At 41.5% G+C, this 13,196-nt stretch overlaps 1 protein-coding gene across 2 annotated transcripts; it reads right to left on the reverse strand.

Annotated features, from left to right (window-relative positions):
• Window positions 1-518: 518 nt before the first annotated feature.
• On the reverse strand, window positions 519-12,339 carry cox17 (cytochrome c oxidase copper chaperone COX17). Of its 2 annotated transcripts, none has more exons than XM_068040836.1 (3): window positions 12,115-12,339; window positions 1,982-2,085; window positions 519-771 (listed from the first exon to the last, which is right to left on the reverse strand). In XM_068040836.1, exons 1-2 carry the CDS (start codon window positions 12,222-12,224, stop codon window positions 2,001-2,003), a joined length of 195 nt encoding a protein of 64 aa, XP_067896937.1. In that variant the 5' UTR covers window positions 12,225-12,339; the 3' UTR covers window positions 519-771; window positions 1,982-2,000. The 2 variants fall into 2 exon arrangements, with proteins under 2 accessions (XP_067896937.1, XP_067896936.1); XM_068040835.1 differs by having other exon boundaries at window positions 1,975-2,085.
• Window positions 12,340-13,196: the final 857 nt, after the last annotated feature.

A 13,196-nucleotide genomic window follows, 5' to 3' on the forward strand; every position in this document is an offset into this window, starting at 1 on the left:
AGTTATACTGCACACTCTGCATTTCACAATGGAAATGGAACTTTGTAATTTTGTGTCAAACTATCTTGAGGTATTCTCACATTATTTATGGACTAGTTGCCATTTGCCTGGGTGAGTGCAGCTCCAATAACACTCACGAAGCCTTCACTGACACTGGGTCAAAAACCTGGAACTCCCTAATAGCACTGTGGACGTACCTACACCACATGGACTGCAGCAGTTCAAGAAGACTGCTCACCATCACCTGCTCAAGGGCAATTAGAATGGGCATCAAATGCTGGACTTGCCAGCAACCCTCACATTCCCATGAATGAATAAGTTAAAAGAATACAAATTGAAATTAACTGACTTCTGCGATTTTGTCTTCTGTAGTATAAATATCTAGTTTATTAACTATCCATTTGCAACCCAGGTACAGTACTGCAATGTATTGGTAAGGTTTCTACTGTCTAGCTGCTGACCGTTGCAATGCAAGCTTACGAATTGTCCACCCTATACAAAATGATGTAGGATCAAAGTGACATTAAACTTTTATTCAAGGATAAATCATACAAATTTGCAAACATTTCTGATTTTATATAACTGCAGCCAAGAAAAGGCAGAAAAGATAGTGATCAGCTGATCAATTTTTAGAACAAATCACTGAAGACAAGTTTTCAGTTCCGGCTTTTGTTGTAACAGTTCAATTGTGTAGCAACGCATCCACATACAACTCATCTTCATTCAACTTCAGGCAGCACAGCACACATTAATTTAATCCACGATGCAATCCTGTTTAGTGAAAAAATACATGTGTCAGATAGCTGTGTAGTGTGGTTAAATACACACAATTTAAACTGACCAGGTCAGTGTACCCTCAAACCTCCTGGTCTCATTAGTTTCCAAGTGAAGTGCAATCTAGCTATAGTGTTTATCCTTGTAAGGATAGTGGGTAATGGGTTAAGACTATCAACAATGATTCCTTAAATCAAAAAAGTTTCAGCTGTGGTGGAGCATTTTTCTATTTTTCTTGGATTAAATAAACAGGCACAGTTAATGGTAAATTCACAAATATTAAAGATCTAAGATGTATTACACTTAAAATGTGATGGACATATTGTAAAATTGCACGTGTGTTCATGTGTCTGATAAGATCTTCTCCTGATCTCTAATAGGGAAGACAACATATAATAGATGTACAGAATTACTGTGGTTACAAAAAGTCAAAAGTTTCCCTCTCTTACTACAACACCACCTCTCTGACTCCAAGGTGAAACAGGCAGGAGTCCTTTTGTCTACAAATAGCCAAACAGAATGGTTTGCCACTTGTGAGATGTACAACTAGAAACAGGTGAGGAAGATCATGCTTTCAAGAGGAAACTATATTAGAAGGAAATGGTATTTAAATTTTAAAAGCACAGGAGCTAATCGTTACTGGATATTTCAACCCTTAAAAATAAACTTGTAACACTGCATAAAGTTTAACTGCATGTTGTAGACTAAAATCTAACAGCTATTTTCTCCATTGTCTACCACCCTAAATTTGGCAGGTTTCTCTTCTTTCCCTCCACTCACTCAATCATGAAATCGCTGTAGAACGGGATAGAAAGCCAGGAGATCCTAACTAGCTCCATTACTTCAGATAATGTTCCCAAGCTGTGCAATATTATAAAAAGTCCAATTGCAAATATAGTTAAGACTGGTCTTCCAGTTAATACTAGCACATTCCTTTTTGACTTTAAAAACAAAAATTCTGTTAAATATTATACGTAAGCTAAAACTAAAAGTATGTCGCATAATTAACAGTTGGCTAGTACCCACATCAAGAAATACTGCTAAAATATCCTGTGCCTACTTCTGGGGGGAGAAAATGATTACTCATACTCTCAAAATGCATACAATTTGTATTAATTGTTCACATAAATCACTATAAATTGTACAGTTTAGGCAACTAAAACTTAGAAAAGTGCTAGAAGGGAGAGGATTAATACTCACCACACACCTCCAAATACGTTGCCTCATCAGATCTTAAATCCCAATGCTCTCATGCAATCTTTATGGGCTTCAATCAGGTCTTTGCAGTTCTCCTCCCCTTTTTCAATTATACTGCAAACAGAATTAATGTTAAGTAGATTGCTTCAAATTGTTAAAACACAAAACATTTACCATGAGATACCAAAAATCTTCCCTATATTGCTTTTACTACTGGAAACCCAAAGTTAATAAGGAGAGCTCACTTCTTAGCTTCCATATTGTTTTGTGTGGCAACATAAGCACATCTGCTTTTGAATAGATCTGCAATTCAGAATGGAATCAAGACCTTTTTCAATAAAATTGTTGAGAAATTATTTTGTGCAACTACTCTTAAGTAAACATTTCTGGGTTTAGTTTTTTTGGGGAATTATTTAATTGTTGAACACAGAAACCACAAAATGGAGAAGTATAATCATATGGAGAACAGTCCACTAATTCAGTCTCCATTCTTGTTTTTTGGGTTTATGTACTTTGTTAAAAATGCCTGACGGGACTTAACTATTAAGTTGTCCAATTGTGTCATTTCAAACTTGCTTCACTGCGGATAATGGAAAATAAAAATCAGATCTTTACAGAATCACAGAATTGTTAGAGTGTAGAAGGAGGCCATTTGGTCCATCATGTCTGTACTGGCTCTTCGAAAGTGCAATTCCCCTGCCTTCTCCCCATAACCCTGCACATTTCTTCCTTCTCATAACAGTCTAATTCCCTTTTGAATGCTTCAATTGAACCTGCATCCACCACACTCTCAAGCAATGCATTCCAGACATTATCCACTCACTGCATGATAAAGTTTTTCCTCATGTCGCTTTCTCTTCTAACCAATTACTTTAAATCTGTTCCCTCTCGTTCTTGGTCCTTTCACGAGAACAGTTTCTCCCTATTTACTCTGTTCAAACCCCTCATTTACCATTATTTCAATGGAAACTCCATCAGAACAATATTTCATTAGGAAGTACAACCAAAATCTTTCGTCAGAACTTCTGATGAAAGGTCACAGACCTGAAACGTTAACTCTGCATCTCTCTCCACAGATGCTGCCTGACCTGCTGAGTATTCCCAGTACTTTCTGCTTTTATTACAGCACTGCTGGAATTCCTCAGGGCAGTGTCTAGGCCCAACCATCTTCAGCTGCTTCAATGACCTTCCCTCCATAGGTCAGAAATGCAGAGTTTTGCTTTTTGCTGATGATCAGAGTGTTTAGTTCCATTTGCAATTGCTCAGACAATGCATTGCAGCAATACCTGGACAACATTCAGACAGGCTGATAAGCGGCAAGTAACATTAATGCCACACAACTGCAGAGCAATGAGCATCTCCAACAAGAGGAATTTAACCACCTCCCTATGACATATAGTGGCATTACCATTGTCAAATTTCCCACTATCAACATCCTAGGAGGGGGTCACCATTAACCAGAATCTTAACTGGACCAGACACACAAAAACTGTAGCTACAAGATCAGATCAGAGGCTGGGTATTCTGCAGCAAGTGACTCACCTCCTGACTCCGCAAAGCATTTCTACCATCTACGAGGTATAAGTCAGGAGTGTGAAGGAATACTCCACTGGCCTGATAGAGCACAGTTCCAACAACACTCAAGAGGTATGACACCCAGGACAAAGCAGCCCGCTTGACTGGCATCCCATCCACCACCCCTAAACATTCACTCCCTCCACCACCAGCACACTGTAGCTGCAGTGTGTACCATCTATAAGATGTACTGCAGAAACTCGCCAAGGTTTCTTTGGCAGCACCTCCCAAATCTGCAACAAGGACAAGGGCAGCAGGTACATGGGAATATCACCACCTCCAAGTCACACACCATCTTGGAAATATATCACTGTTCCTTCATCATCACTGGGTCAAAATCCTGTAACTCCCTACTGAACAGTGCTACGAGAGCATCTTCATCACATAGGCTGCAGCAGTTCAAGAAGGCAGCTCACCACTACCATCTATAGGGCAATTAGGGATGAGCAATAATTGCTGGGCTTGCCAGCGATACCCACATCCTGTGAATGAATAAAAAAGGGTATATATGTGTGCACCCAAGAAATAATCACAAAACACTGAATTTGATGTTTGGAGATATTTTAGAAAGTTATAAACCAGTCCTACCAAACCTGTGATAATCCCTGTCCAAAGCTGCAAAATTACTGCTTCCCCTTTACTTCACTGGAAACAAACACCAACAATCTACCTGTAAACAAATCTTAGAATTGTGGAAGAAAACCTTTCAACCCCAACACCACCTGAGTTGCCAAACTTCACAACCTGCATTCCAGTTCTGCCAGAGCTCAGGACCACCCACCCAGTGTAGATCATAAGATCATAAGAACTAGGAGCAGGAGAGGCCGTCCGGCCCCTCGAGCCTGCTCCACCATTCAATAAGATCATGGTTGATCTTTTCGTGGACTCAGATCCACTTATCCGCGCTCTCACCGTATCCCTTAATTCCTTTATTGTTCAAAAAGATATCTACCTTAGCTTTAAAAACGTTTACTGAAGATGCGTCAACTACTTCACTGGGCAAGGAATTCCATAGATTAACAACCCTCTGGGTGAAGAAGTTCCTTCTTAATTCAGTCCTAAATCTGCTCCCTCTAATCTTGAGGCTATGCCCTCTTGTCCTAGCTTCACCTGCCAGTGGAAACATCCTCTCTACTTGTATCTTATCTATTCCCTTCATGATTTTATATGTTTCTATAAGATCCCCCCTCATTCTTCTGAACTCCAATGAATATAATCCCAATCTACTCAGTCTCTCCTCATAAGCCAACCTCCTCAACTCCGGAATCAACCTAGTGAACCTCCTCTGCACCCTCTCCAGTGCCAGTACATCCTTTCTCAAGTAAGGAGACCAAAACTGCACACAGTACTCCAGGTGCGGCCTCACCAGTACCTTATACAGCTGCAACATAACCTCTCTGTTTTTAAACTCAATCCCTTTAGCAATGAAGGACAAAATTCCATTTGCCTTCCTAATTACATGCTGTACCTGCAGACCAACCTTCTGCGATTCATGCACAAGGACACCCAGGTCCCTCTGCATAGCAGCATACTGCAACTTTTTACCATTCAAGTAATAATCCTTTTTACTGTTACTCCTACTGAAATGAATGACTTCACATTTATTAACATTGTATTCCATCTGCCAGACCTTTGCCCACTCACCCAATGTATCTATGTTCCTCTGCAAAGTTTCACAGTCATCTGCACACTTTGCTCTGCCACTCATCTTAGTGTCATCTGCAAACTTTGACACCCTACACGTGGTCCCCAACTCCAAATCATCTATATAAATTGTAAATAAGTGCGGTCCCAACACCGATCCCTGAGGCACACCACTAGTGACTGATTGTCAACCAGAATAGCACTCATTTATCCCCACTCTCTGCTTCCTCAAATGTCAATCAATCCTCTATCCATGCTAATACTTTACCCCTAACGCCATGCATCCTTATCTTATGCAGCAGCCTCTTGTGCGGCACCTTGTCGAAGGCCTTTTGGAAATCTAGGTACACCACATCCACTGGGTCCCCATTGTCCACCTTGCTCGTAATGTCATCATAGAATTCCAAAAGATTTGTCAAGCATGACCTGCCCTTCATGAACCCATGCTGCGTCTGCCCAACGGGACAATTTCTATCAAGATGCCCTGCTATTTCTTCCTTGATAATAGACTCAAGCATCTTCCCCACTACAGAGGTTAAGCTAACCGGTCTATAATTCCCCGTCTTTTGTCTGCCTCCCTTTGTAAACAGTGGCGTCACATCTGCTGTTTTCCAATCAGCTGGGACTACCCCAGAGTCCAGCGAATTTTGGAAAATTACTGCCAGTGCACCTGCTATTTCTCCCGCCATCTCTTTTAGTACCCTGGGATGCATTCCATCAGGGCCAGGAGACTTATCAATCCTTAGCTCCATTAGCTTGCCCAACACTACCTCTTCCATAATAATGATTGTTTCCAGGTCCTCACCTACGTTCGTCTCTTTGTCAATTACTGGCATGTTATTAATGTCCTCCACTGTGAAGACCGAAACAAAATACCTGTTCAATGCCTCGGCCATTTCATCATATCCCATAACTAAATTCCCCTTCTCATCCTCTAAAGGACCAACGTTTACTTTAGCCACTCTGTTTCGTTTTACATATTTATAGAAACTTTTGCTATCTGTCTTTATATTCTGTGCTAGTTTTTTCTCATGTTCTATCTTACTTTTCTTTATAGCTCTTTTTGTGGCTTTCTGTTGACCTTTAAAGTTTTCCCAATCTTCTAGTTTCATGCTGCTTTTGGCCACTTTGTATGCCTTCTCTTTCAATTTGATAGCCTCCCTTATTTCCTTAGACACCCATGGCAGATTACCCCTTTTCTTCCAGTCCTTCCTTTTCACTGGAATATACTTTTGCTGAGCACTTTGAAAAATTGCTTTGAAAGTCCTCCACTGCTCGTCAACTGTCCCACCATAAAATCTTTGTTTCCAGTCCACTTTAGCCAAGTCCTCCCTCATTCTATTGTAGTCCCCCTTGTTCAAGCGCAGGACCCCGGTATTGGATTTTATCTTCACACTCTCCATCTGTATTCTAAATTCAACCATACTGTGATCACTCCTTCCAAGAGGATCCCTAACTATGAGGTCATTAATTATTCCTGTCTCATTACACAGGACTAGATCTAGGATAGCTTGCTCCCTCGTCGGTTCCATTACATACTGTTCAAGAAAACTATCACGGATACACTCAACGAACTCCTCCTCAAGGCTACCCTGACTGAGCTGGTTCGACCAATCTACATGTAGATTAAAATCCCCCATGATAATTGCCGTACCATTTTTACAGGCATTAGTTATTTCTTTGTTTATTGCCCGCCCCAATGTGATGTTATTATTTGGTGGCCTATAGACTACGCCTATCAATGACTTTTTCTTCTTAGAGTTTCTAATTTCCACCCAAATGGATTCAACCTCATTCTCCAGAGAACCTATATCATCTCTCAGCACCGCCCTGATGTCGTCTTTGAATATCAGAGCTACACCACTTCCCCTACCTTCTTGTCTGTCCCTCCGAATAGTCTGGTACCCCTGGATATTTAACTCCCAGTCGTGACCAACCTGTGACCATGTCTCCGTAATGGCTACCAAATCATATTTATTCGCGATGATTTGTGCCGTTAACTCATCAACCTTGTTACGAATGCTACAAGCATTCAGGTAAAGTGCCTTTATGCTAGCTTTCTTACCCTCATGATTTCCAACATCTCTAATAATAACTCCTGAGTTATCCTTCCTTTCTGCTTCTTTCATAGTCTGCCTTGAACTTAAACCCTCCTGCACACATGTTAACCTGCTGCTTACCTTTTTATTTACCATCATACTCCCTGTCGTTTTCCCTTTCCCTTCCCCCCGAGTCACTAGTTTAAAGTCCTAGAGACCACCCTATTTATCCGTTTCGCTAGAACACTGGTTCCAGATCAGTTCAGGTGGAGACCGTCCCATCGGTACAGATCCCCCCGGTTCCAAAACTGATGCCAAAGCCCCATGAAATGGAACCCCTCTTTCCCATACCACTCCCTTAGCCACGTGTTTACTTCCCTAATATTCTTATCCCTAAGCCAATTTGCACGTGGCTCGGGCAGTAATCCGGAGATTATGACCCTTGAGGACCTGTTCCTCAATTTCGTTCCTAGTGCTTTATAATCCCCAAACAGGTCCTCCATCCTAGCCTTGCCTATGTTGTTAGTCCCAACGTGGACCACAACAACTGGATCCTCCCCCTCCCGCTCCAATATCCTTTCAAGCCGGGCTGAGATGTCCTGCACCCTGGCACCGGGCAGGCAACACACCATGCGGGACTCCCGATCTGGCTTGCAAAGGATACTATCTATCCCCCTAATTATAGAATCCCCTATAACTACCACTTGTCTTTTTGCTCCCCCCTCTTGAATGGCCTTCTGCACCATGGTGCCATGGTTAGTTGGCTCATCCTCCCCGCAGCCCTTTTCCTCATCCACACAGGGAGCAAGTATCTTGTACCTGTTGGATAAGGTCAAAGGCTGAGGCTCCTCCACTCCTGAACTCAGGATCCCCCTACCTGCCTCACTTGCAACCACACCCTGTTGTCCCTGATCACTAACTGAATTTGAATTACTTAATCTACCAGGTGTGACTGCCTCCTGAAACAAAACGTCCAGGTAACTCTCCCCCTCCCGGATGTGCCGCAGTGTTTGAAGCTCAGATTCCAGATCATCAACTCTGAGCCGGAGTTCTTCCAGCAACCAACACTTGCTGCAGATGTGGTCCCTGCCGTTCACAATGGGGACAGCCAGCTCCCACATAATACAGCTACAGCACATCACCTGCCCAGCCATCTCTACTTAGTTAATTACTTTATTACTTTATATAAATTTATGAGTTAAATACTTTCTGATACTTCTCTGCTATGGTCTTTTTCAAATAACCAATTAATAGATAAATCAAAAAAAGAAAGTAAAAAAAAAGACCATAGTACCATGCTCCTGGTACTATCAAAAAGTACCATGCTCCTGGTACTATAAAAAAAAACACTTGTTATCTTCAAGTTATTGGTTTGATTGTTTATCTCTATTAAAATATTAATTGTGTGGGAAATTGATAAATTTATTCATGAAAATCAGGGCCCTAGTAGGAGTGGGATGCCCCGTACTGAACAACTCAAGCTTCAATGATTAATTAAAAGCTTCTTTAGAGAAGAGTAAAGTTGGTTTGGTGTAAAAATTAGACAACAAAGCATAACAATTTACCTGCAGGCATAGCATAAAAAGCTAAAGTCCAGATAAAGTGTTGCGATGGAAAAAAAAAGAGATTAAATTACAAAATTTGTCCTGCTTCCATTCCATCAGACTTTCCTTTTGGTTCTTTCCCTGTCCTACCTCTGTACTTGTTTAATATCTGTTACATTTCTAATTTTTTCCCGTTTTGACGGGAAATGTTAACTCTTTCTCTCCACAGATGCTGCCTGACCTGCTGAGCATTTCCAGCATTTTCTGTTTTTAATTCATATTTCCAGCATCTGCAGCATTTTGTTTTTGTAATAAATGTTCAAGACTGATAAGGGATATTGGAACAAAGGAGAGTAAACGGTGTGGAGGTACACATCATCCATGAATCGAAATGAATGATAGAATGGGCTCAAGGGACTGAATGGCCTATTTCTGTTCCTACGTAACTAGCAGAAGATGTGATAGAAGTACGAGACATAATTTTTAACTGACATGCAACAATGACATCAGCTTTCTTTAACCAACAAAACTTCCTGAAATTAGAAGAAATACTAGAATTTTTATATTACGAAGTTTAATATTAAATATCCACAAATACAGGATTAAACATTATAAACCTAGTCAGAGTTCAGAGGGTCACTTAGGAACGCAATCTGACATAATCTGATACTTGGATTCACCTTGTGTAATTTATTCCCAGATGCTTTTCTGTAATACACAAATGAATGTTTCCTCCCCTCCAAAAAAATGGTTTACCAATGAATACACTACATAATCACCACAACTGCTTGAACTAGAATATAGATACATAATTTTGAAAATATATACTTTGCAGAGATTGTTAGGTAGGCCTACATATCTTACAGATTAAAATAGCGGAGTGGGTCACATTTCATTCTGAAAGGCACTGAAAACTCCTGTACCAAGCTCTATGGGAAAAGGCATTTTAAAAGGTTTAATATTTGGATGCAGTACCTATTATGCTTATGTATGCTTATCTGGGACATGTACTTGGGCTACATATATTGAGCCCGAAAAGCAAGGCTGTCATTCCAGTGCAGTACTGAGGGAGTGCTGCACTGCCACAGATACTGTCTTTCAAATGAGACGTTAAACCGAGACCCCACTTGCCCTCTCAGGTGGATATAAAAGCACTATTTCAAAGAGCTGGGAAGTTATCCCCATGTCCTGGCCAATATTTATTCCTCAATCAACATCACAAGCACAGATTATCTGGCAATTATCACATTACTGTTCGCGGGCTCTTGTTCTGTGCAAATTGCATGCTGCACTTCCTACCTTCCAACCGTGACTACATTTCAAAGGTAAGTCCCTGTGAAGCACTTTGGATGTCCTTTGGTCATGGAAGGTGCTATAGAAATGCAAGCCTTTTTTTCTTTCTTTTGATAAAAAGGTAAAAAAACTAGTCACGTAAAGTTAGTTTGGAAAAGTCATACTGTAAAATGGGCATCTAAATCTATATACTTCGCCAGATCCAAACTTCTGGGTAGCTCTATAGCAATAGGTTTATTTGAAGTAAAAGGTAGCATCACAGAAAGAAATGTCTGCATTGATATAGCACCTTTCATGACCCTAGGATATCCCAAAGTGCTTTGCTTTGAAATACACTCACTGTTGTAACGTAGGAAACACAGTAATCAATCTGTGCACAGCAAACTCTGACAAACAGCAATGCGATATTAACTAGTTTTTGTTTTGGTGATGTTAGTTGAGTAATAACTATTGGGGGGGGGGGGGGGGCACCAAGGAGAAGTACCCTGCTCGTCTTAACAGTGCCATGGGATTGTTTCCGTCCATCCGTGAGGGTAGAGAGGGCTTCATCCAAAAGACAGCACCTCCGACAACCTGGATTTTGTGTTGAAGTCTTTGGACTGGGACATGAACCCACAACCTTCTGATGCAGAGGCAAGAGTGCTACCACTGAGCCAAAGCCAACCACCATATGAAAAAATTCTGGTTTTTTTTTAAAATACCTTTTTTTTGGTTGGGTACCCAATGCACCTTTACTCAAGCTGGAACAGTCTCCAATACTGACACTGAGTCTTACCCGAGCCAAAGCCTGCCTCTGAATTACTACCTGTCCTATTGCAGATACAAACCTTTCCTCCCACAGCAAACACAGTTTGAAGCATTTCCAGGTCCCGCTTTAGAATTCCTTTACGTGCATGGTGGTGAGGGGTGAGACAGCATTCCATCTTACCCTATCAGAGTTTGCTTCTTTTCTATACCCTGCCAATCTTCAATGGAAACTGCTACACAACTACACCAGTGTTCACTTGATGTCCTCCTTGCAACTGCAGTTAATAACACACAGTAACAGAACACCATACAATAGCCCTAAAATGTTTACTGACAACAACCTACCTTAGTTGCAGTCACATAATGTCCATATCAGTCCTTCTTGGATTCTCCGATACTCCCCCCAAATCACGATCATTTTCTGTCCTTCAGTTTCATTTGTCCTCTGGCCTGGTCACCTGCCCTACTGACCTTGGTGCCCGACCCACCATCTTCCAACAACCACCACCCCCTACCAACTCCACGGAGACTTTGTGGCGTTTGCTCCTATTCCACTAAATCAGTTTGCCACTCGAACAGCCCCTCTTTTGACCCCTCCATCATTCTCACCAACCCCCCCCCCCCCACCCATTTTCCTCTCCTCCTGCTAACTTACCCCCCCAACCCCGTCCAAGTTTTTGTCTACCCTCATAACCTTCGTTGATCTGAATATTACACGCGATCTTGACTACGTATAAGGCCACAGGAGATAAACTTGTTATTGAAAATGTTCAATATGTTCCCTATAGGCCCATTCCTGGACCAAGCTCCGTTGTCTACGCTGTTAAGTAATAACACGGGAGATCCATGAGTGTCACATAAACTTCACAAGTTTTGCAGAAGTAATGGTTGCTGTCGTAATCGCGCTGTGAGTTGATGAGGACAGAACGAGGGAACTTCTTGCTCAGACCCGAGCAGTCCACATTTCAGTGATCAATTTCAAAGCGTGCCATTTGAAAAATTTAAAAGGTTTAATATTTGGATGCAGTACCTGTTATGCTTATGACATTTCCTCCCCACCCTTCTAATAAAAACCTCCGCAATTATCAGCGCAAGTTTCATTGAGGGTTGAATCCGTACAATTACCATTGGGTGACGAATTAAGCGGACAGGATTGCGACTGATTCAACTGCTGATGAATCGTGCTGTCAAACCAGACCTGCGTGTGTCTGTTCAGAAAGTTCGCAAACTAGAGACCGTTTTAAGAATAGAGCAACTCTCATCAGCAATATAAATAGAGGCAAGAAAAAGTTTCCCATTACCAAGCATCCCTGACTTTCTTGGTTTCAGGACACGCACAACATGGTTTCAAAGGCTTCTTTTCTCCAGCCTGTCCAGCGGGCACTGATGTAGCTACGGTTAATTCAGACATCTTCGTCTGAAATTATTTTGAATTGCCCGTAAAATTTTGTAATCAACGAAACTGTTTCAGTCACCTTCAACCTTCATACGTCCTTAGTCAACAGCTTCAAAAATACGTAATACGCTTTAGAGTCCGGGGCGTCTTCGGGGTGAAGGTGGAATGTATTCTGGGATTTGTAGTTCCTTTCCGTCCTGATCCGTCATTGAGCGTCAGAAAACGAACTACAAATTCCAGAACGCGCCACCTTACCCTGTACACTTCATCTACGCGAATATCCGCAGATTAGAACTTCTTCAAGGTAGGCATTCCTGGAAGGGGTCAGATCAGAAGGGGTGGGGTCAGAGGGAAGGGTCACTGACCCGAAACGTTAACTCTGCTTCTCTTTTCACAGATGCTGCCAGACCTGCTGAGTGGTTCCAGCATTTCTTGTTTTTATATCCGCAGATTAGAGATGGCACTCTATGTAGATCCTTACTGTTCAGAGAGGAATGGCAGGAGCCGATTCTTCTCTTAATGCTCAAAGTAGAGAAGTAGATTTTAATAAACACTTTCGGAAATGAGTTGTTGGCGTTAGATGAACAGGGGTGGGAGGTAGCTCATATGGAGCCTATATTCTTCAAAATACTGCCTGATAGAATGTGAACCCATTCATGGAAAACCTATTAAGGAAAATCTATTTTATGGCCAATAATGATGATCCTTAGATAGGGCCATCATTCTGTCATAACCACTATTCTAACTCGCACCGACCTATTCACCCTTCACCCCTGTGCTCGCTGATCCACATGGCTCCTGGTGTAGCCATGCATTAAATTTGAAATTCTCATCCTTGTGTTCAAATTCCTCCTTGGCCTTGTCCCTCCCTACCTCTATAACCTCCAGCCCCACAAGAACTGAGATAAAAACAGAAAGTGCTGGAAATTTTTTTTCCAAAAGTATACTTTATTCATAAAAATTTGCAAAAATACATTACAAAACAGC

Source organism: Heterodontus francisci, chromosome 10 (assembly GCF_036365525.1).
Source record: "Heterodontus francisci isolate sHetFra1 chromosome 10, sHetFra1.hap1, whole genome shotgun sequence".
Lineage (NCBI taxonomy): Eukaryota > Metazoa > Chordata > Chondrichthyes > Heterodontiformes > Heterodontidae > Heterodontus > Heterodontus francisci.